The sequence below is a fragment of the Marmota marmota genome, unplaced genomic scaffold, assembly GCF_001458135.2.
Source record: "Marmota marmota marmota unplaced genomic scaffold, marMar, whole genome shotgun sequence".
In the NCBI taxonomy this organism is placed as follows: domain Eukaryota; kingdom Metazoa; phylum Chordata; class Mammalia; order Rodentia; family Sciuridae; genus Marmota; species Marmota marmota.
Genome location: NW_026000241.1, coordinates 8432812 through 8457941, shown reverse-complemented (window position 1 = coordinate 8457941; position 25130 = coordinate 8432812). Strand labels below are relative to the sequence as shown.

The following is a 25130-nucleotide window of genomic DNA, read 5'->3' as shown; positions in this document are numbered from 1 at the left end:
TTTTTTTTTTTTTTTTTTTTTTTTTTTTAGTTGTCATTGGACCTTTATTTACTTATATGTGGTGCTAAGAATCAAACCCAATGCCTTACACATGCTAGGCAAGAGCTCTACCATTGTGCTACAACCCCAGCCCACTCAACCTACTCTTGAAGATCAGTTCTGCTGTATTCTATTAGTTACATACACTAACCATGATGCATTGTGAGAGAGAACTGCATAAGGATGTGAATACCTAGAGGCAGTGTCATTGGAGGCTATTTGGAGCTGGCTGCCACAGGAGATATCTTTAAGTGAAAATTCAAGAAGTAACATTTTGGCATATTATTTAGAAAGGTGAAACTAAATCCCAGAAGAAGGAAGTTCCTGGGAGCAGGATTCAGGAGTGGACTCAGACTGCTATTTTTCATTATGTATCTTCTAGAGCAATTTTGAGAAATGTATTATTGTATTATTGTGATTTTTAAAAAAATTTGAATCTGATAAGGATCCTTTGGCATTTGCAAGATTGTGTTTATGATCTTGAAGGGCTGTTTTCAGATAATAAGATAATAATTAAGTCAAAGAAGATATAGTGATGGCCAGGCATGGTGGCTCATGCCTGTTATCCCAGCAGCTTGGGAGGCTGAGGGAGGAGGATCGCAAGTTCAGAGCCAGCCTCAGGAACTTAGGGAGGCCCTAAGCAACTTAGTGAGATCCTGTCTCAAAATTAAAAATCAAGAAAAAGGGCTAGGGGGGCTGGGATTGGGGCTCAGCAGTAGAGCACCCGCCTAGCACAGGCGGGACCCAGGTTCAATCCTCAGCACCACATAAAAATAAAGGCATTGTGTTGTGTCCATATACACCTAAAAATAAATATTTAGAAAAAAGAAAAAGGGCTGGGGATGTGATTCAGTAGTTAAGCACTTCTGGATTCAATCCCTAGTACCAAAAAATAAAAAAATAAAAATAAAAACAAGAAAAGGAAGAGGGAGATGATAACATAATGATGGAACTTGAACTGGAATCCTTGAGTAAATGTGACAGAGATGAGCATCAAGTAGTGAGATGCCCTGGCATTTCTGTAACATGGAACCTGAGAAAAGTGGGATGGAAATGCTGTTTTGCTGTTTCTAGAGAACAGAAAGTTCTTTTTTTTTTTTTTTTTTTTAAAAATACTTTTTATTTATTTATTATTTTTTTTTTATATATATATATTTTTTAAATATTTATTTATTTTTTTAGTTCTCGGCGGACACAACATCTTTGTTTGTATGTGGTGCTGAGGATCGAACCCGGGCCGCACGCATGACAGGCGAGCGCGCTACCACTTGAGCCACAGCCCCAGCCCCAGAAAGTTCTTAAGTGGAAATGTTTATATAGCTTGGAGCTATAAATGGTAAAGCTTATTGAAGGGAATAGCCTTTTGGCAGATAGTTGTGAAACACTTTATAGAATTCTTCAGGCATGTGTCTGTTAGTGTTTGATACAAATTGGGAGAGAGAATTGGCTTCTGTCCCTTTGGGCTATACAGATCACTGGCCTGTCTGCAACACAATTCATTCCTGCTGGCTGCTATCAGAGTTATTTTTTGCAGAGGTGCTGTGGACTATTCCTTGTCTACCACAGCCTGCTTGGTGCCCCAGCACCCCCTACCCACCCACCACCGCCAACTTTTGAGCCCATGGTGCATCATGCTCTATCATTGGTCTTCACAAACAGCCCCTATTCAAGTCTGGTCTCATTTCTCCTCATCTCTACTTTCACTATATATTTACTTTTATTGAAGAACATACTGTTAGGAGCTCCAGTGTTCTTGGACAGTTTGTGTATTCTCTCTGCCACCTCCTTCTGCCTCCTCCTCTTTTACCTTCCCTCCTCCTCTTCCTCCTCCTCCTTCTTCTTCTATTTTTGGTACTAGGGGAACTGAACCATTGAGCCATATCCCCAGCCCATTTTTTTTTTATTTGTTGAGACAGGGTCTTGCTAAGTTGCTTAGGGCCTTACTAATTGCTGAGACTGGCTTTGAACTTGTGATCTTCCTGCCTCAGCCTCCTAGGTCACTGGGGTTACAGGTGTGTGCCACCATACCTAGCATCCATCTTCCTTCCAATAAAACTGAGGTTGCGATTAGCATTGAAGGAGTCAGGTATTTGAGTTGGTTGAGGAGTTGAGAGGGGTACACTGGAGAATGCCATTAAAGTAAAAACTTATCACTGGAAGCATTCAGGCTTACATTTTTAATCATTTAACACCTCATTAAAATGCATTGTTGGTTTGGGGTTGTGGCTCAGAGGTCGAGCGCTTGCCTACCATGCCTGAGGCACTGGGTTTGATCCTCAGCGCCACATAAAAATAAAATAAAGTTACTGTGTCCATCTATAACTAAAAAAATAAGTATTTTTTAAATGAATTGTTTACATTCTTCTACTGTATGTTGAATTTAAAATATTTCCAGGTCTTCATCATAAACCTTGATTGTGATGCAATGGGCAAAGGAGTAAGCTGTGGGAGGGCCAAATTGGGATTTTATGTTTGCATTCCTCAATATGTCTTTGTATTTTACTTTGCCCACAGATCGGGGACCACAAATTCAGTGCTCACCGGATCGTCTTAGCAGCCTCAATCCCGTACTTCCATGCTATGTTTACAAATGATATGATGGAGTGCAAGCAGGATGAGATTGTAATGCAAGGAATGGATCCAAGGTACTAAATCCTGCTATTAGGATTTTTTTTTTCCTCATATATTTCAACCAGATATTTCATTGATCTGGTTCACCATTAGGATTTACCAGCTGCTTTCCAGGCACAATTTTACCCTATGCTTGGGACCATTTGAGGACCTGTATCATATAACAGGATATGGTATCTAAGAACACATCTTCATACAGATAATAGATGATTAGTAAACACATTAGAATCTCAGCCAGTGACTTGAGACAGAGTTCAAATGAAGGGAGTTTTAAGGAAATACTTTTTCCCCCCTCCTTTATTGCCTTTAATGTGTTGCTGAGTCCACCCCAGGGGCAGATTTTTTTTTTTAATGTGGTACTGAGGATTAGAACCCAGGGCCTTGTGCATGCAAGACATGCACTCTGCCAACTGAGCTATATCCCCAGTCCCCATGAAGGGAGTTTTGATGTTGTTTTTACTCTACTATTAAAGTCTAAGATATTTTTATAAGTTGGGGCTGGATATCAGTTTGATAGTGTATTACTCTCTATACTTTTTTGAGCTAACTATTTATTAGCTGGCAAAATAATTCTTCCAATAAATATCTTCATTTACTTTCCTTCTCGGTATTCTAGAAAAGTATTCATTAAAACTTTCTACAGTGATGGAAATGGTCTTTTTGTGCTGTCCAAAATGGTAGCCACTGGCCACAGATGGCTGTTGAGCTCTTGAAATGTGACTAGTAAGACAGAGGAACTGAATTTTAAATTTGATTTTAATTAAGTAGTCATGTGTAATGACTATTGTATTGGACAATAGGTCTAGAATATGGCAGAATTTTATGGTTATTTGATGGGTCAAAAAATTAAAGCCCCCAGCCCAAGGTTATCCCATTAGCTAGTAACATATGATTATGTGTTACCTTATCTCTTAATCTCATAGTGGTGAGACCTAGGGAAAGGGAGGGGATCTAGGAGAAAGTGTGTCACCTCTGGATGATTGGGGATTATCTGTACCTACTGCAAGACAGGAATCTCAGGCCAGCTACTAGTAAGGAAAGACAGCAGTGGGTCTCCAGGGCAGTTGTGCACTTTTCTCTGAGGTCTGCGTCTGAACAAACCATGCTGAGTTCTTTGTGCATCCAAGTGCTTCATCAACAGAAACTGACTGAGCATCTATGGTATGCACAATTTGAGGCAAGTACATAAATGGTATGGCTGGGAGTGAACGTGGTACAAGAAAAGTAAAGCAGAGTACAGGTTAATGAATGATGGGTGGGGTCATTTCAGAGCGACCAGGTGGTAGGGTGATATTTGTTCCAAGACCTTAACTGAGGTGAGAAAATGAGCCGAATGGGAGAACAGCCCTCCAAACAAAAGGAGCAGCCAGTGCAAAAGATCTGAGGTGAGAGTGTGTACAGGTTGTTGGAACATAAAAATAAAATAAAGATGCTGTGTCCGCCAAAAACTGAAAAATAAATATTTTTTTTAAAAAAAGGAAAAGAGTAGAAGGTAATGAGGTCAGAGAGATAGAGAGGGGTCAGAACTCATCCAGCCCTATGGCTGAATTTAACTTTGATTCTCAGTGTGAACTGGAGGCAAATAAATAAATAAATACATTGAAGTCTCATTCTAGAAATTTACCTCCAAACAATAATAATAATCTAAAACATAATGGCAATGAGACAGTAACCACTATGATGCCTACCAGTAACAGCAATTAATTGTAGCACATTTCCAATGTTGAAATATCATATAGCAGCTACCAAAAATAATAAACATAGCAATATAAGAAAGGGTTTGATAAGTATTTTATGATTATAGCCATATAATTTGTGCATATAGGTAAACAGAGACTGAAAACAAACTTTGAAACGGTCACCGTTGGCATTTTCAATAGTAAGTTTGTGAATAATTTTCTTTTTTTTTTAATTTTAATTTTAATTAATTTATTTATTTTTAATTGTAGATGGACACAATATTTTTTATTCATTTATTTTTCTGTGGTGCTGAGGATCGATCCCAGTGCCTCACGCTTGCAAGGCAAGTGCTCTACCACTGAGCTACAACCCTAACCTAGATTATTTTTCTGCAGTAAAATTATATGAACAATGAAGACAGCTAAGTAAAGTGAGTCTTTGGCTGTGTTGAAGTAGTTATTTCACTTAGAGTCTCAAAGGACATGGGTAAATGGATTTTTACACAGGGCACATCTGTTGTCCATGTAGTCAGGTCAGTTCATTAGGCTGGAGTCACCTGTGGGACAATACTCCTCTCTGAAGAACTTCTCATGGCTTTCCTTCTTTCCTTTAGTGCCCTGGAGGCTCTGATCAACTTTGCTTATAACGGCAACCTTGCCATTGACCAGCAAAATGTCCAGTCATTGCTCATGGGGGCGAGTTTCCTGCAGCTGCAAAGCATCAAAGACGCCTGCTGCACATTCCTCAGAGAACGGTGAGGTGGTGTAGTGGGGAGCATGGTCATCCCCTTTCTAAAATCCCTGCCAGTTTGCTGTCCTTGGTGCATATAGCATTTATGAAGTGGGTGAAGTGAGAAGGTTAGTATGTGGAGATGACAGTTCTTGAAATCACTACCAAACAGTGCCCACCTCTTTGAGATCAGCCTTTGCAGAACACAGTTTGCTGTGTCTGCCCTCTCCCTTGTTGTGACGTTCCTCTTTTCATCTTCCCTCTCCAATATGATCAACATGGAAATTAGCTAATTTAGCTAATTTTCTCACTAAACTAATTCATTCATTATTATTCCATAACCATCTCCATCTTTGTTTGGCTACTTCCTCCTCCTTAAATTTCTTAAACTTCCTGCCTTCCCTTTTAGGATTTAACTCTTTAGAGCCCACCCACATTTCACCTCCTATAATTCTCTGTCTCCCTTCATCTACTGGGAGCAATCATTATTATTTTTTTTAGGATAAAGACCATGGATCATTTCCCTGCTCATTTCTGGTGCTTGGCAATGGGCTTCATGGTTCTCCCTTGACCTTGTAACATAACAAATAAGAAGGCTTTTTCTCTCCCCTCTCAGGAGGCTGAGCAGCCTAGTCATAAGGTAAAGGTCTTTTAACCACCAGAGGTTTGAGGGTGAGGGTTAGTTCTAGGCCACATACACACAGGGTGGAACTGAAAGAGCATCTCTCTGCATGTTGCTCTCCTAGGCCAGCCTTCACCTGAGCCTCCTCTGATCACCGGGTCCCTTGCCTTAAGACCAGTATTCCTTCTGCCTCAGCTCTGCCATTTTGAACCTCATCACCTGTTAGAGCTGACCTCCCCTTCCCTATTCCCACTCTACCAACTCAAGTGGTTGCTATGTGGACCCAACCTGCTGTCCTCATTTTGTCTGTGTGGTACTCACAAGCATGTGTGCTTTTAGTCATGATAACTGGAAGTGATGCCTCACATGTAGGGGCATTCATCTGCTAGGTGAAAGATGAATATTTTCAATGGTACCATATCTGGTTTTGTAGATGGAGACTTAATAGTGACAGTGTAGCTCCAGAGCTAGGCTTGTGCCTGCCTTGGGATGACTTCTGGGTCAGGCTGGAGGGGTGCATGGGGATATGTAGGGTACAACTATCTTTCCTATTCATTTCTTTCTTTTTTTTTAATATTTTTTTTTAGTTGTAGGTGGATACAATACCTTTATTTTATTTTTATGTAGTGCTGAGGATTGAACCCAGTGCCTTCCACATACATGTTAGACGAGCAATCTACCACTGAGCTACAGCCCCAGCCCTTTCCTATTCATTTCTATGTTTAAGGACACAGACCAGTTTTAGTTCATTTCTTTGTTCCCATAAAACTTGAAGAACGGTTTGTTCTTGAAGGATTAAGTTGGCCGTTCTCACAGCTTTGCCAAGGGACAACAGCACCACCTAGGGGCTTTCAAGGTCTTCACTTTCAACAGTGAATTCAGACACTAGTAGACACTAAAAGATGCTGAACAGTGATTATAGGTGAGTACAGGCCTGGTGATCTATGTCCAGGTGGAATGGGCTCTCGGGAAGTCTTGTGAAGTAACTGTCAGAGAAGGGGGCAGGAGAGCCATGTCCTGGGAAACCCGTCTGCCACATACAGCTGCTGCTGTTCCTGGTTGACGGTCTAGAGCATTACCATACCTCTGGTCACCAAGAAAAGGCCCTGAAGTTGTAGAATGAATTTAAACCATGGGGAGAGATGATGCTTCTAACATTGGGATTCTTTTTTAGACAGACAAAGGCTCTGTGGACCTAACTCTTCAGAGAACTGAAGAGTTAGGTCCACAGAGCCGTTGTCTGTCTACAACTTCAGGGCCTTCTCTGATAGTTACCTTACAAGACTTCCCGAGGGCCCATTCCACCTTGACACAGATCACCAGGTCCAAGAAGCAAAGGCCTTTGAGGATAATCCATCTTTATTTTATACTTTTGATGTTGAGTACCAGAGAGGTGCACCTGGTATCACAAGGGGTTTCCAAAAAAATTGAGGCCAAAATTTGTTTTTATTCTGTACCTCTACCCAGAACCACCCTTAGAATAATCAAACATTCTTCTTGCCTCTGGTTTTTTTCTTTTCATCTTTTCTTATGCCAAAAGGCTTCACCCAAAAAATTGCCTGGGTGTGCGCCAGTTTGCAGAGACAATGATGTGTGCCGTGCTGTACGACGCAGCCAACAGCTTCATCCACCAGCACTTTGTGGAGGTGTCTATGTCGGAAGAGTTCCTAGCCCTGCCCTTGGAGGATGTGCTCGAGCTCCTGTCCCGGGATGAGCTGAATGTAAAGTCAGAGGAACAGGTCGGTGACACAGTGGCAGTTTGCACAGGTGACACAGGGGATGCTCTTCTTTCCATCAGTGTTTTCTGTTATTTTCTTTCTCACAAAATTAAGATCATGACATATAGACAGATAGTTTTATTATAAGTATTTTTCATGAAAATTTTTCGTATATTTTAGTGTCTAAATAATATTCTGTTTATTTTATCAACCCCACTTTCTTCCCTTATTCTTGGGTATTTGGGCTATTTTCAGTATTTACTATCAGAAATGATATTGCCATGAACTGGATATAATAAGCTTAGATAATTTTGTGAAAGAGTATTATTCTGAGGAAGAGGATAACATTGTGGCAGTCAGGAGATGTTTGTTTTTCTTAAGGTGGAAGAAATTACTACATACTTGACTCTGATGGGACTTTTCCAGAAGAGACAAGAACAGGTAGAGAAATGGAAGAATAGTTACTGGGTGATATTTTAGAGTGAAAAGAGAGAGTTTAGGGCAGGGAATGTGTATTTGATAGGAGCACTGCCATCCACACCCAGATGCAGGGAGGAGAGGTTGGGGTGCACACACCCAGGTACAACAGAGGGAGATGCTTTTTTTTTTTTTTTTTTTTTTGAGATGCTGCTTCTTATTGGCATTCTCTTCTGAGGAAGGTAAGGAGAGATGAAAGGATATGAAGCAGTCTTCTATGGGAGAATAAATGGACACTGCCAGGCAGATGAAGAGGGCTTGATAGGAAGCATTTTTTTATTTTATTATTATTTTGGGGGGTACTGAGGATTGAACCCAGAGATGCTTTACCACTGAGCCACATCTCCAGCCTTTTTCTTATTTTAAGATGCGGTCTCACTAAGTTGCTAAGGCTGGCCTTGAACTTGCAATCCTCCTGCTTCAGTCTCCCATGCCACTGGAATTAAAGGTGTACACCACTACACCTGGTGATAGGAAGCAGTTTTGTGGGGTTGGGGATATAGCTCAGTTGGTAGAGTGCTTGCAAAAGGCCCTGGGTTCAATCCCCAGCATCACCAAAAAAACAAAAAAAAGAGAACAAGAAGAAGCAGCAGCAGCAGCAGATTTGGGGCTATGGCTGTAGCCCAGTGGCAAAGCACTTGCCTACCATGCACAAGGCACTGGGTTTGATTCTCAGTACCACATAAAAATTAACAAAGAAAATAAAGGCAGGGGCTGGGGATGTGGCTCAAGCGGTAGTGCGCTCGTCTGGCATGCGTGCGGCCCGGGTTCGATCCTCAGCACCACATACCAACAAAGATGTTGTGTCCGCCGAAAACTAAAAAATAAATATTAAAAAATTAAAAAAAAAAAAAAAAAGAAAATAAAGGCATTTTGTTTATCTACAAATACCAAAAAAAAATTAATTAAAAAAAGAAAAAGAAGCAAATTTATAGTAAAATTTTTAAAATAAACTGGTCAGCTCCATTGTGTGGTCAGCCACATGTACTGATATCGGTACAGAATAGGGTTGAGTTGAACTTGAAGAACTAGATCTTACTGGGTTAGAGATCTTTTTTTCCCAGATGAGTGTGACTGAGAGAGGAATGTGGCATGAGAATTGGGGGCACCTACATAATAACCCATGGAGCCCATTCTGGTGGAGAGACAAGGAAATAGGCTAGATATGGGGAGCTGAGAAGGAGGTGGGGAACAGTGTCAAAGACTGATGGGAGTCAATTCCTGAACTGAAGGGTTGAGGTGGTGATTAGTGCTCATTTACTTGAAACTGTGGAAGATAGGAAGCTCTTGATAAAACCAGTTATAGTCCTCAGGGAGGGTGAGGCTATTGGTAGAGAGAGGTTCGGGCAACCACAGGGTCCTCCAAGGACAAAGTAGACAGATCTTATTGGAATGGTTCAGGAAAACTAAAATGAGAACATAGGGTGTTGGTAGCCAGAGAGGAACAAAAGACAATGCTTTCTGTTCCTGAGGCATTGTGCAAGTTGCCTTAAGAGAATAATGAGTAGCTGTCATATCTGGGTACAGGGTGGGGAGGGCTGGCAGTGAAGGGCATTGAGTGTGAGAATAAGGAGTTTGGACCTGGCCCTGCAGGCACCAAGATCTTCACTGCCGAAAGGCCTCTGTCCTTGGTCAATAGAGAAATCTAATCAAAGGCCAAGCCCCTTGGGATATTTGACTGAATATCAAATATTGACGTGGCCTTGATGTGGCCTGCTGTGGAGCTGGGCTTCATCAGGAGCCCCGGGTCTGGGAGGAAAACTGTTGCATGTTAGGCACAACTTATCTAATTTCCTGAATGTCTAAGAGTCCTTGACTCCTGAATATTAATTAGTGATTGGAAGTGACCCCTGGGCTTGGCAGTATGGGCACCATCATTTAGAAGGGAAGAGTGGAGCCTTATTCCAAGAATAGGATGTTCTCTCCCTAGCTCTTCTGCTAATTAGTATGACTGAGGCAGCTCACATTTATTTGAGTAATCCATTGTAAGGGCTCTAAGTTGTTGTTTTTTTTTTAATACCTTTATTTTATTTATTTATTTTTATGTGGTGCTGAGGATCGAACCCAAGGTCTCGCTTTACCTCTGAGCCACAACCCAGCCCAGTTTTTAAAGGGAGATAATTTTGTGGCTGGGGCCATTAAGGAAGGACCCTTGGAGAACATGGATCTCAAGCTAGGCCTTAGAGAAAGGAGAGAAACATTTAGACAAAAAGGAGGAGAGGAGAGGACATTCTAAGAGATGTTCACAGAACAGGGGAATCAGGGCCCAGCTTAGCTAGAGTAGAGGGAGGTGTAGAGGGAGTTTAGAGGGGGTAGGGTATAGGAGCAGCAGGAAAGGAGAGAAACAGGCATTTTGTTGTGATGCAGGAATGAAAATTGTATCATTGACAGTTTGTCATTAGGAAATCATAATGAAAGCTAGGAAGCTGTTAGAATAACAGTTTGCATTACAAAAGACTGGGCCAAATAAAGTAGCTGGGAGTTGGAGAGAGAGCAGTAGATTCAGGAGACAACTAGGAGGAAACGTTGATGGGTTTCAGTATAGGAAGTGGAGGGCTTGAGATTGGGGGTAGGGGTGTATCCTCTGAGTTGCTGCCACAACACCCATTCTTTAGGTCTTTGAAGCTGCATTGGCCTGGGTCAGATATGACCAGGAACAGAGGGGGCCCTGTCTGCCAGAGCTGCTGTCCAATATTCGCCTGCCTCTCTGCCGGCCCCAGTTCCTGTCAGATCGAGTGCAGCAAGATGACCTGGTGCGTTGCTGCCACAAATGCAGGTGAGCAAGGGCAGACTTGCACAGGACAATGCTGAGGGTCTATGCAGAAAAGAGGATTTGGCCACCTAGTCCAGCTCAGGGGAGGAAGGATTTGGAGTGTTCTAATTCATGGCACACAGATTGATCTGCCCTCTGTCTAGAATGGAAGAGGAAGTGGAAGGAGCCTGAGTCTTACACTGTGGGCAGAAAAATGTACATGTGAGAGCATCAAGGCAGAAGGGCTTTTCTCCCCTAAATTATCTGAGTATACTCCAGCGTCTTCATCCACTGAGCTCTTGTGAGTGTACAAGCAATCTATACTCCCTGCCCTGGCCCTGCCCGTACTGGTGGTACAAATGGGACTTCCTGCGGCTCTTAACCCCTTCAGTAAATATGGGTCTGTGCACTGTCCTGCTGTGGGTGTAGGCTTTGCATCTAAGTGATGGGTGAGGGGAGGACAAATTACTGGCATGGGAAACTTCTGTCCAGAGAAAAGCACTGATGATATGACGTAGTGTATAAAATTAGAGCAGCAGAGAAAAATGTCCATCCTCCAAATTGCTTGTCATACCCACAGCAGTGAATGTTTTTCCCTCCTTTGCTGACAAGATTTTTGCACATATACAGCTCTCCTTCATTTTCTCACACCTAGTTGAGATCAACTGGTTCAGGAGAAAGTCAGTGGCTTGGTGCAGGTAGTGTGAAGATGTAAAGTCGCTGGCACCCTGTGACCAGCAGTCCCAAGAGTGCTGTTGAGGAGTGTGAACAATGCTGTTGGCAATGCATAGCTAGCTATCAAAGTTCTTAGAAGAACAGCATAGACTATAGTGTGGAGGGGGTGCTGCCGAAGCAGATTGGAGGCAGGGAAATCCATCCAGAACAGTTGGTGGCTGCAGTCACAGTGCAGGTGAGAGATAATTGATTACAAGCTGTGTGCTGTGGTTCAGTCATGGGGTGGAAAGAAAGAGGTAAATCTAGCCAGCATTAGGATGCAGACTGCTTGCTGAGCCTCCCCTAGCCCAGCTGTTTTAGCCAACACCCTGTTTTTCTCACTCCTCAGTCTGTGCTTATTAGCTTACGCTAGCTGAGGTGGGTTTTATTTGTCTTGCTCCTTCAATTTGAGCATGTCTCAACAGCTGTACATGGCTTCCTGAGCTCTCACTTGGATTCTTTGAGACCAAACTTTCCAGAAAACTTCTCTCAGGTTTTCCTGCAGTTGGGGGTGGAGAAGCCAGGCTCCGAAGTGCATCTGTGGACTGAGGGCTGAGGATACCTCCTGTCCTAGCACCTTGCATGTTATTCCAGGGACCTTGTAGATGAAGCGAAGGACTATCACCTCATGCCAGAGCGCCGGCCACACCTACCCGCTTTCAGAACTCGGCCTCGCTGCTGCACATCCATCGCTGGGCTTATCTACGCTGTGGGAGGCCTCAACTCAGCAGGTATCTTGCAACTCCCCTTTGCAGAGCTCTACCTGGGGCTCCATGAAGAAAGAAGTACAGTCAACCTACCTGGCCATTGTGCTTCCTCTCCTTTGTGCTGTCACCTCCCCTGCCCTGACTGATGTAATTGCTCTGTGGTTAGCACTTGTCCTGTATTCATACTATTGAATCCTAATGTCAGTGCTAAGGAGCCTTAAGCTATCCTTGAGGCCTAGCCTCTTCACATTACAGATGAGGAAACTGAGGCCCATATAACTTTCACTATGTTCACACAAGTTGCTTTGGGCAGAGAAAAGAATAGAAATCAAATGTCCTATTCCCGAAGCATCATGCTTCACTAATACCACATTAGCTATAGCATTTACTCAGCCCTAGCCAGGATACAGAGACCCAGTTTTATAATCAGACTATTCACATTGAGTCAATGGATCTCTGAAGTTAGACTTTGAGAATGTTACCAAGAGAAGGAAGATTATCCAAATATGCTACTCTGCCACTATCAGTAATCCTTCTTACTTTCACCCCTATATATCACCTCCTGTGAAGCACTCACAAGTCTTGTGTTAGTGGCAGCTCTTGTATCATACAGTCAGGTTTTCAGAAATGCCCCATGGGCCCTGTCCTCTTCAGTAAGAGTTGGTGGGCAGTCCTGAGCCATTCTGGTTTTAATTGAAACTTAAAGATGGCTGGGGTTGTGGCTCAGTGGTAGAGCGCTTGCCTAGTACATGTGAGGCACTAGATTGGATCCTCAGCACCACGTATAAAATAAATAAATAAAGATATTGTATTTATCTACAACTAAAAAAATTAAAATAAAAAAAAAGAAAGCTAAGAAGAGGTGGGTACTAGTCTTCTGCTTGTTAACCGTATGACCAAAAGAAGTAAGTTGTTAACTCAGTGAATACTGGAGTGTAGCAAGTACTAAGTGTCCCAAAGCAGCATATACCAAGGAAGGAATTATTTTAATTGATTGTCATGAAAACCTGATCAAAAAGGGTAGAGTTGAAATTATCATTTCTTACTGCTGTGAATATTATTTATTGAGCACTAAGTATATTCTAGAGCCATGCTAGGTACTGTATCTATTCTGTCATGTAATCTCATGGTAGCTGTGCCATAAATTTCATGTAGGAAACAGAATGGGGACACAAAACAACTTGCCTAGGTTTACTCATCAGGAAGTGAAAGTTGGCATTGGGATCCATGCTCTTCCCTCTGATCATGCCTCCTGAGTTACAGAAACTGTATCCAATTGCTTTATCCTTGACTTTAGGCAGGTGATGGTAACTGAAAAGTACTATCTCAATAAAGTAAATGCTTCCTATGTGATTCTGATTTTCCTTAAAGAAAATCAGAGTTTACCATGGCTAAAATTTCTGCATGGGGCACTTGGGCCCTGAGTAATTCTATGGGAAGAGAGCTAATAGAATCAAGTCAAATGTTCCATATAATCAATGCCCAATAGCTATGATCTAAACAAGTGGTCTCATTTGTTTTAATTTGAGTAGCAAATTTTTATGCAGGTGATTCCCTGAATGTGGTGGAAGTATTCGATCCCGTCGCCAATCGCTGGGAGAAGTGCCATCCCATGACAACAGCCCGCAGCCGGGTGGGTGTGGCTGTGGTGAACGGGCTTCTCTATGCCATCGGGGGATATGACGGCCAGCTACGGCTGAGCACTGTGGAGGCCTACAACCCAGAGACGGACACATGGACGAGAGTGGGGAGCATGAATAGCAAGAGAAGGTATTCTGGAAGCCATGTGCAGGCCGAGCACATACACTGAGCATCTGGGGAGCGCCATGCTAGACGAACAGGGGCACGTAATAAAGTAAAATACAAGCTTTGGCCTGGGAAGGTCTTGCAGCCAGGCCAGGCTCTGCCGGCACCTCCTGGGAGTGAGCCCCCATCTGCTTAAACATAAAATACCTGCCTTGTCCTTTGAGGAACCTGGGGAAACAAGACATGGACATGTGGAAGTTGTATTGTTATTTAAGTGCCAGATAAGGACTGAAAATATGTATTGTGGAAGATTCAAGGAGGGAGAGAAACTGGACTGGAACGTCTGGAAGATTTCAGGGAAGAGGTGGGATTAAAGTTGAAACCTGAAGAATAAGGAGGATTTAACTTTCTTTTTTTTATTATTTTTAATTTTTTTATAGAGAGAGTTCTTTTAAATATTTATTTTTTGGTTAGACACAATACCTTTATTTTGTTTATTTATTTATTTTTATGTGGTGTTGAGGATTGAACCCAGGGCCTCACGCACGCTAGGCGAGTGCTCCACCGCTGAGCCACAACCCCAGCCTGGATTTAACTTTCTTAGTGATAAAAGGAAATCCAAAGTGTTTTTCTTTATATTTTCTTTCTCCAAGGACTCTTGCTTCACGTGTGTTCCCGCTGCCCAGGGAATATATGAAACAAAGTAGTGTTTTTTACTTCAGGGTCACATAGGTATTGTGGCAAGATGGACCACGTTTTTATGTCACTGAACACATTCTAGCTATTTGTTGCCTGCTCACCCTGAATAACAAGTGGGATTAGAGGATATCCCAGTAGTGCCTGCATTGAGCTTTCTCAGTGCAGAGCTGGTAGGCAGATTTTTCCTTATGTCAGACATGTGCTCGGGCAGTGAGAAGGCCCATACTGCTCAAGGGATGTCACTGGACAAGTTCTTTTGCTCTTCTGTCCCTGTGAGGTCACTAAAATAAATGAGTGGTTTCACCTGGTGCTCTGATGTCTTTCCTCAGAAGACTGACAGGAGAAAGGAAAGCAGTCCTAGTCTCTACCCACTTACCCAGAACAGCTATGTATTTTCCCCTTTTGCATTTTAAGCTTCCTTGACATAGACCCTGTTTTAAGGAGGGGAAGCTACATGAATTTCTTTTAAAGGGACATTTGAAAACCAGTGGACCAGTTGCTCTTTATTGGTCTTTCTGCTTTGTAATTCTGTGATCTAAGTATTTGCCTCATAGACCCCTTCACCTTTCTATGCCTCAGGGTGTCCACTTGTAAGAGCACGTGACTGAAAAGGAAAAAAGAGAGAAATCAAATGACAGTATGTGTGATAAGGAAGAAGAGTTAACAAGAAAGTCCTTTGCCACATAAAAGTGTAATGGCCATGATACACATGTTCCACATTCAGTAGTATTAGCATGTGACCACAAGCCAGGAGGAATCTTTGTAGCAATTAAAGACCAGATTCACAAAGGGATCAAGTAGGTTCATTTTGGAAGAAAAAAATATGTACATAAGGTCTGCACTTCCCAAGAATGCTTGCACAGTTCCTTTATTCGCACCACCTACCCCCACCTTGATGTTTCCCCCTCTGCCCCTTGGACACTTTGCAACTTTCTTTAAGTGGTTTTTTTTGCTGTGTCAGTAGTCACTTGGCATTCCTTGTATGTCTGTTCTGGGCCACTTCCTTGCTTCAATGTCAGTGAATTTGAAGTGTTGTCTGGGAAGAAAGTCCTCTGGGTATTTCTCTCCTTCACTGTGGTTAATGCCCTGGTATTAGGTTGCAGGGCCCCATTCGACTTCATCCCTTTGAAATTATAGGTTACCTAAAATGTTTCTTGGTCGTTCCTCTCCTAACCTCCCACACAGCTCTCCATCCTGCCAGTTAGCGCAGCCTCCTTTCTGCTCATTTTCCATGCCATTTCTCCGCAGTCTCGGAGCTTTCCTGCAGTGGTCTATACCAGTCCACACAGATCAGCACTTTCCCTTATCTCCTTACACTTGTCTTTACCACTTATTTTGTAGTTAATCTCATACATTCATTCTCATATCACTGTTGAACTCCTGAATTATTACTTAATTTTTATGTCAGATTCATGTCCATATCTAGAAGGAATTTGTCATCTTCCTGTAGTCCTTGTCTAAGATAAGTCCCTTTTCTCCTTCAGGCTGGTTCAAAGGGTCTGATACTGTGTCCTTCAGGGGTCTGATACTGGGACATTATGTGGATCAATTTAATTTGCTGTGTATACTTGAAAGGTATCAGTAACCCTGGTGTATTTTATTTTCCTATTTGTTAGACACCCAGATTCATTTTTAGTCATCATGTTTAAAAACAGTGAATCTGGCAGCTTGGCATTTCTCATAAGGCTTGTATAGAGTGGAAAATTATGATTGCACCAGACCACCACCCACCCCGTCTTTAATGCTAAGAGAGCTTATCAGGTGAGGAGCAGGGAGTTGGGCTTATGTCATTTAAATCCAAGGCACACCTCTTCCAAGGCAGCCTTGAGAAAAAAAGCCCTATTCCCCAAGCTAGCAGCTCACTTATACTGTAATTTGTGATCCTTGCTTCCTTGCAGGGTGTGGTTAGGATTGGAAATAGCAAGCATGGAGTACCTGACACATGTAATAAATGTACAACAAGCAGAAACTGAAGCATCACCCACAGAGACAGATTAGGGTCATGCGTGTAAAGAAACACATTTATAGTGAATTGAATGTGAAAAGTCAGAGGTAAAGTGAGAGCCAGTTATGCACAAAACACACAACAAAAATACTATTGAGGGCACACAGATGAATTTGAGGTCTTCCAGAAGGTCTCCACTTGGTGAGAGATGGCAAACAGATTCCTGGCACCCCATCGTGCCAGAACATAAAACCCTTGAGGGTGGGAGCCTCTAAAGCTGGCACCTAAGATGGCATGCCTTGAGAGTAGCTGCTGATGAGTGAATGAATGGTTGTGACAAGTGCTGTGATAAAGAATTCACTCTGGGGGCATGGGGCTAAGGGAGAATGATTCTGGCTGAGGGATCCAGGACAGCTTTGGAGGAAGAGGAGAGAGGAATTTGACCTGGGCCTCACCTCAGAATGGTGAGCATTTCAGGCAGATTGAGAACTGAAACCAGCTGGAAGGGGAGCTAGCCCAGGGCTGCAGGGCATAAGAGGAACCATAGAGCAGCCTCAGTGGCTTCAATTTTACACCTTTACTTAAGCATGTACCTGAGATTTAGGTCTAGAAAGAGTGATAGTTTAATTTCTCAGTGGGCATGAAAGGCTGCTCTAGGAAGTCTAAGGCTCATCTTGGGTGACAGCTCTATCTGTTTCAGTGCCATGGGGACAGTTGTGCTGGACGGGCAGATCTACGTCTGTGGAGGCTACGATGGCAACTCTTCCCTCAACTCTGTGGAGACCTACTCACCTGAGACGGACAAGTAAGGATCCCCAACTCCCTGGGGCAACTTGAGCTTACTACACCATTTAAAAATTAGAGCTGCAGTTTTTTAATTTAAGCCTCTTGAAGGTAGAAAATGTGGTACTATTTTTGTCCCTTTTAGTACTTTGCACATTGTAGTTATTTATTAACCCTTGATTAAATTAATGAATGATTAGATACATTTTTTAAAGGAGAGAGAGAATTTTTTAATATTTATTTCTTAGTTTTCGGCAGACACAACATTTTTATTTGTATGTGGTGCTGAGGATCGAACCCAGCACCGCGCACATGCCAAGCAAGCAGGCTACCGCTTGAGCCACATCCCCAGCCCAAGATAGATACATTTTTAAAACAATGATTTTCCTAGAAATTGGAAACATTTATTTAATGGTCTGTACCTCTTGGCTAAATCAGCCCATTTTAATGGAAAGGTAGGCAAAAGAGGATACGAATAGATGAACAGTATAGTATGTTCCAAAGCCAGTAGGGTATGATTTGGAAAAAAGAAGAAAAAAGTTACATAGTTAAATAAACTTGGGAAATGTGGATGTCTTCTATCCCACCAGAATCCTTATCTTTCCATAATCACATTAGCATTGCAAAGGCTCTGAAAAATTCTGTGGTAGAGAACTGTTTAATAGGTGTTGTGTAAAACCTGTCGCCATCTTGTGGCATAATTTTGCACAACAGTCTTTGGAAAACACTGACAGGGTTAGCCAGAATTTTTTTATTTCAACATTTGAATCTTCTCATGTAGCAAAACCTAAGACCAATCAGAATGCTTTTAAGCTAATATTCTGTCTCTTAACCAACTTACTAGCTTTGAGCAGCAAGTTTTATGTTCAAGACCCTGTAAGTACTAGAGAAATGAAAAGCTGTACTCTGTTTGTGTACAAGGGTTGAAATGCATTCTGCTGTCATGTATAACTAATTGGAAACACCCCCCCCCAAGGAAAAAAAAAACACACTTCCTGGTACTACAAAAAAAAAAAAAAAAAAAAAGACCCTATAAGTAATACCTAGTGTGGTGGACTATGGATACATTGTGATCATCCTACATGGAGCCCTGAGTTTGGAGCCCTTGGCCCTCTCCTTCCCTGGCTTTGAGGGAAAGGCAAGGTGATAGGAATGTCTTCTAAAGTGAGATCTATTATGGATAGACAGTAGGAGGTACTCATGATGAGCATAGATAGCCAGGGAGACAACAAGAAGAGAGGCTCAGATACGAATGTGCCCACTATAAGCTGGGTACAGCAGCATATAAATGTAATCCTAGCAACTCAGGAGACTGAGGCAGGAGAATCACAGGTTCAAGGCCAGCCTCAGGAATTTAGCGAGCAACTTAGACCCTGTCTCAAAATTAAAAAAAAAAAAACAGATGGGAATGTGGTAAAGTGCTCAATGGTAAAGTACTCCTGAGTTCAATCCCTAGTACAGGGAAAAAAAGAATGTGTTCACTGTAATCAAGGACAGCAGCAATTAGGATCTAGGAGTAGGAGTGTGGAGTGTGGAAGAAAGATAGCAGATATGGGTGGTATGTTGTAAGGGTAAAGGGAAGATAGGTGAAGACTATCTGGTAAATAAACACACTAAGAAACTTAGATTATGCCTGAAAGGAGACAATGAGGAGCCACTGGAGGAGCAATTCCCCTGGCTATATGAGCTTTGAGTGGGAAAGGTCGGAAAGCCAATCCATCTAAGAGATTTTTTTTAGTCCAGATTTTTTTGGTCCAAGTAAGGACCAAAACTAGACAGTGACAGTGGGAATGGGGACAACTAATGACCAGGAGACAGACCAGCCAGGACTTAGGGACCACAAGAATGTTGAGAGTGAGGGAGAAAAAGCCAAATAAATGCTGGGGTTTTATAAATAAAGAAATTAGGTAGCTGAAGCTTCCACTAATAGGACCAGTGAGTTCGTCAGAGGAGCATCTGTATAGGAAAAACTGTTTGAGATATGCTGATTTTGAGTGTTCATGGTGATGAACAGAGAACTTGGGCTATGGGTTTGAAGCTCAGGTGAGAAGCAGCAGCCAGAGAATCAGCAGAAGTGGTCAGAGAGGCAATAACTGGTAGGGAAAGTTAGCCAGGCATGGTGGCACAAGCCTGTAATCCTAGCATCAGCAAGTGGGGAGTCTGAGGGAAGTAGATTCAAAGCCAGCCTGGGCAACTTAGTGAGGCCCTGTCAAAAAAAAAAAAAAATTGTGGGGAGATTGTCCAGGGCATAGGAGACCTAGCACAGTTCATCAGGAACTTACTAAGCTGTCTTAGGAGGACAGGAAAACTGAATCTCATTCCCTCCTCCTGTTTTGACTTTTTCTGAAGGTGGACAGTGGTGACCTCAATGAGCTCAAACCGCAGTGCTGCTGGGGTTACGATCTTTGAGGGCAGGATATATGTTTCGGGCGGCCATGACGGTTTGCAGATCTTCAACAGTGTGAGTTTGAGCTCCTCCTGGGCTAAGGGCACCTACTCCTTGTATCTTTGAGAGTATTTTGAGGAATATTTCAGCCTTGCCATTGCTGGATAAAACATCACCTAGTGAGGTTTCAGCCTGTGTCATTCATCCTCAGAAATACTTAATTTCTAGAGAGGGAGAGCCAGTGTTCACAAAGGAGGGGTAAAGTGTAGTCACTGCTATCCCCCAAACCCATTTAGCTGTCTGTGGAATACCGCAAAAGACCTTTTGAAATTTCTACCCAAAGTAAGCATGAAATTGAATAAAGTTGTAACTCTTCTGGATATTTTGTTTGAAATTACAATTATGATTTTTAAAAGCTCAACAGCAACTGAGTATGGTGGCACACACCTATAATCTGAGCTACAGCGACACAGGAAGCTAAGGCAGGAGGACTGCAAGCTCAGAGCCAGCCTCAGCAACTTAGTGAGACCCTGTCTCAAAACAAAAAGGACTGTGCATATAGCTCAGTGGTAAAGGACCCCTGGATTCAATCCCAATACTACCAAAAAAATTTTTTTTTAAATGCTAAACAGCCATTTAAAAATAGTTCCCTAGAGCCCTCTGGACAGTCCAGAGATCCTGCTCTCATCCCAGCTCTGTCATTACCTAGCAGGGCATCCTTGGATGTACCCAGAAGTCATATTCAGTGATCCTCTCTTACTGCCTCTACATGCCTGAGAGCAGGCACACAGCCAAGGAAGAGCATCAGAGCCAGAGCTTACTGGCCAAGCTCCTTTCCCCAGGATCCTCCAGAGTCTGATTCCACATGGGCCTTTGTGCCCTGCAAGGCCACCTACGGGTCAGGCTTTGTCTCTGACTGTCCTTTACTTGTGCCTCTCTCCCCACTACAGGTGGAGCATTACAACCACCACACAGCCACCTGGCACCCAGCAGCTGGCATGCTTAACAAGCGCTGTCGACATGGCGCTGCCTCCCTGGGAAGCAAGATGTTTGTCTGTGGAGGCTACGATGGCTCTGGCTTCCTCAGCATCACCGAGATGTACAGCTCTGTGGCAGATCAGTGGTGCCTAATGGTACCCATGCACACACGGAGAAGCCGGGTCTCCCTTGTGGCCAGCTGTGGGCGCCTGTATGCTGTAGGGGGCTATGATGGGCAGTCGAACCTAAGCTCAGTGGAGATGTATGACCCAGAGACAGACCGCTGGACATTCATGGCCCCTATGGCATGCCATGAGGGAGGGGTTGGTGTGGGCTGCATCCCTCTTCTCACCATCTAAGACAGAGGATGGGATATGGTAGGGAAGGGACTTGGTACAAACATAGGCGCTTCCTTCCAGGGACAATCCCTCTCAGGAGAGGTTGTGGACCAGAAGATGGGGTGAAATATGAGTTTACCAGAGGTACAGTTTTTACAGGTGCTTTAGTCCTCCCTCACTGTGCAGCCCTTGTGACCCTGAGTCATCAAGACGTACAGCACAGGACAGAAGCCCCTCTGGGTCCCGCAGCCAGTGACACAGAACTGCTTTGCTGGTCCACACATCCACAGGCTCCATCCAAGCCCAGCTCGCTCCCACCACAGGTCAGCGAGCCGCCCATTCGCCGAAGGTCTTCCATCTGATGCTCCTCACCTGCTTGTTCTGCCATTTTGTGGCCAGTTTGCCAGGGAAGGCTGCAGCGGCCAGGGCTGTTGAAAACTGTGGGGTCTAGCTGGGAGAGAAAGGACACACCCAAGTGTTCTTATTGCCTGCAATGGTGCAACTACAGCAGCGTGCTCATGGCACACAAGCATGCTTCTTCCTCCACCGTAGTGCACCGAGGATTTCATCCTTGTCTCTGGGTAAGCAGGGAGGACAGATGTCTTTCCCATGTCTAATTTTGGGATTTCAATGAGATCTTTTTCATCTTGCCCAAGAGACTCAGAAGGGAAAATGATACTTGAAAGAAACTGAAGGAAATTTAAACAAAGAAACACTTGAAAGAAACTGGAAATAAAATACCTTTTTTTTAAGTGAACAATTTTTTGCAGGAAGAAAATATAAAGACACTAAAGGCAAATATATATTTAAACAGAAAACCATCAAACACGAGCATGGCGGTATCTACTCCCATATTCGGATCCCAGGGTCCTGAGGCCTCGCAAAGAAGATGGGGTTCCCTCTGAGCCCCACTGTGTCTGGAATCAGTGCGTTCTCGACTGGTCCTAGAGCAAGGTGCTCATGGGGTTTGTCTTCCACACCCACCATCAGAGGACTTTTTTAATTGTAGGCTTAGCGAGTCTGCTGAATTACTGCCACTCTTCTAGGTGGGAGCTCCTGGCTATCGCCGTAGGCTCCAGATGTCCCTGTGATTATCTCCCACTGCCACCACAGCACTCATTCAGATTCCCCATTCCCACTTACATTCCTTCCTTTTTTGACCAGCAGGAAACGGCATTTCACAGACTCTTACTTGCCCATGTATCATTCTTGTATAATTTTCCTCATTATAATGTTGCTGGGGCACATTGCCATTCATACCTCTAGAACTTAACCAGGGGCTTGCTCCTTCTACCAGCCATGAGCTAGCTTGGTCTGGTAACCTCATCTGCCCTGCCATTCCACTGTTCCACCATCAACTCGCCAATTCCAGGGGTCTGTCTTCCCTGTATTCCTTGGCAGACCAACCAGCAAGGTGGATCTTTATGTTCAAGCAAAGCTGGCTTTATGACATAAAAAAACAAAAGGCTGAAAGAATCTTTTGCTGCTGCAAAGAACAGATTTTATATCTTTTCCTCTAATCTTGGCAAATGACCTCGTGAAAAGACTCTATGCTCCTTCCTCCTACCCACTGGATGGGACCTTAATGTAGCACAGCAGGACCCAAAAAGGAGGACTTTTTTTGTTACCAGTGCACTGGGCAGTGGGGCTGTCCTTCAACTGCTGCTGCCAAAATCTGGTTTTCTAAAATTCTTCCAGTAAAGGACTAAAAGAGGATACGATTCCTTTTAGCACAAGACTGAGTCTTAGGGTCCCACTCTCCACCTGTTTGGTTTCTTGTCCTCTGCTGCCTTCCTGGAGTGGCCTGGAAGCCTGTTCAGAAAGGCACAGTGTGGAGCTGGGGCTGTCTTCCCACTCCAGGACCATCAGGTTCACCTGTGTGTGCAATCGCCATGTACTCAGAGGGAAGGACCTTTGTTGCCTGCAACTTAGGAGCTGGGCCTCTGCTACAAGCACTTGAAAGTGATGTTTTTATTTTAATAGACTCAACAATCTGATAGCTGATATAGCCTGGGCTCTTGGGAATCCCCAGCATTTCTCACTCGCCATTGGTTTGTCTACAGAGGTAGACTCTGAAGGAAGTTGGGGTCTGCATTTCCTGTTAAGAAGAGTGTATCAGTGTATCTTGTTATGGACCCTTTCGTTTGTGAATTTGAAGCAGCACTGATGAGCCTGGATTGTGAAGAGCTCATCTAGTAGCTGTTGAGTAGGTCTTGCTGGGTCCTCAGGATGCCATTGTGGATGATAGATATTTCCCAGAGTCTGCTGCTCTTGTGGTGGCCTTCCTGAATCCACTCCCACCTCCTACCGCAGAAGTTGCACTGCACACCTGAGGTCACTGTTTCCATGTAAGATCAAACCAGTGCTTTGATCTGGGCTCTGAGCACAACTGAGCAAACACTAATTTTTTTACACTCACCCAGTCAAATCCCAAAGGGCTGGTCTGGCTCTTCAGTGTTGGAATCTTTCCAATAGCACCATGAAAAGAAGAGGCATGGCCCAAGGTATTGTGAAAAGGTTTTAACAAGGAGGTAGGGCAGCTGGGTGTGGTGGTGCACACTTGTAATCCCAGCGGCTCGGGAGGCTGAGGCAGGAGGATTGTGAGTTCAAAGCCAGCCTCAGCAACTAAGCAAGGCTCTTAGCAACTCAGCAAAACTCTTGTCTCTAAATAAAATATCAAAAAGGGCTGAGGATGTGGCTCAGTGGTTGAGCACCCCTGAGTTCAATCCTCAGTACCCCAAAATAAAGTAGGGCAGATACTCTGCTCAGCGGGCTTGGGGTCTAGCCCACCTCTGAACAGAGGACTATGGCTTTCATTGTCCTTGGACACTTCACCTTGGATGACACACAGAGCCTCCCCTTCTGGGTCTCACCTGAAATTGTTCCAGATAGGAGCTAAAGACCAGCCTCTTGACTTCACAACAGAGAGATCTGACTGGGTAGGAGTTCAGTCCCCTCCACCCCAATTTATCATTTCACAGAATATCTTTTATTTATGGAACGCATGTCTTTTGTGTTAAGAAACCAAAGAAAAATAAAGAGAACACACCTAATAGTTTTTGCTCTTTTCTGATTTATTTTTTAACTATTATAAGTAAATCATATTTTACTGCAATTCAGTGAATAAATATATTGGATAAAATATGAATAGTCTTGTGAAAATAAGGGAAATGCCAGGTGTATACACAGCAAAAGCAGCTTTTGAAAAAATGTCTTTTATCAGATGAGCTCTGGTGGGGAAACGTAGACTCCATTTACATGTTGCTGCTGCATCTGTGCTCCTGTCCAGCTCTCCATCACGCTTAGGTTTCCCCTTCTCTTCACTCAGCTGTCGGAAAACTCCAGAATTCCCCAATGGAACACAGCTGCCCTGTTGACTGCTGGAAACCAATACCTCCAGCTCCTTTTTAATGCTTTTGGGCAGAAGTGCTTGGGTACACACATGAAAGCTACTGGGACAATTTCAAACCACATATTTATTCCTAGGTCCCTCCTCAGAGGGGGGTTCCCAGGACTGGGGTACAGCTCAGCACTCTGAGGTGGTCCAGGTTACGTGATGATGAGAACTGCTTTTAGCTTCCACTTACCCAAATACAGCCATGTTCCAGATCTGCCTTCCTAAGGTTACATTGTGTTCTCTTTGGTTACACATGTGAGTCATCACTCTCACTCCTGCTTTTCCAAAAGTCAGCTTGTGGGCTAAGGTGTAACACAGTGGTAGAGCACTTGCCTGGCATGTGCAAGGCCCTGGGTTCCATCCCCAACACTGGGGGTTGAGGGGAATACATACATATATTATATATATATATATATATGGAAAGTCAGCTTGTGGTCTCATCCATTGGTGATACTCTTGGATGGCAACTTTTTTGGGGGGAGGGTGCTATATCCCACATAGCCCCCATGTTTCACACATAACCACTCAGTTCTCACTTGGTCCTCTCAGTAATCCCTAAGAGCAGGGAGCCCCCCCCCCCCCCAAGCCCTGCCCAGTACTGGGGATTGAACCCATGGGCATTCTACTACTGAGCTACACCTCCAGCCCTTTTTGTTTTTTTAATTTTAGGAGATAGGGTATTGCTAAGTTTCCCAGGCTGGCTTTGAACTTGTGATCCTCCTACCTCAGCCTCCCAAGTTGCTGGAATTACAGATGTGCACCATTGTGCCCACTGCATCACTCATTTTA

At 43.5% G+C, this 25130-nt stretch overlaps 1 protein-coding gene across 2 annotated transcripts in view; it reads left to right on the top strand.

Moving 5' to 3' along the window:
- Positions 1–23997, top strand: part of Klhl18 (kelch like family member 18) — a 51890-nt gene extending 27893 nt beyond the window's left edge. The window contains exons 2-10 of one of the 2 annotated variants that reach the window (XM_015489344.2): positions 2554–2684; positions 4964–5104; positions 7242–7440; positions 10512–10672; positions 11957–12093; positions 13617–13839; positions 17160–17264; positions 19592–19703; positions 20579–23997. In XM_015489344.2, coding sequence (XP_015344830.1) covers positions 2554–2684; positions 4964–5104; positions 7242–7440; positions 10512–10672; positions 11957–12093; positions 13617–13839; positions 17160–17264; positions 19592–19703; positions 20579–20965 — 1596 coding nt within the window. In that variant the 3' untranslated portion in view covers positions 20966–23997. Of the gene's footprint in view, positions 1–2553; positions 2685–4963; positions 5105–7241; positions 7441–10511; positions 10673–11956; positions 12094–13601; positions 13840–17159; positions 17265–19591; positions 19704–20578 lie in introns of both variants that reach the window. The other variant, XM_015489343.2, reaches the window with a different exon arrangement.
- The last annotated feature ends 1133 nt before the right edge of the window (positions 23998–25130 follow it).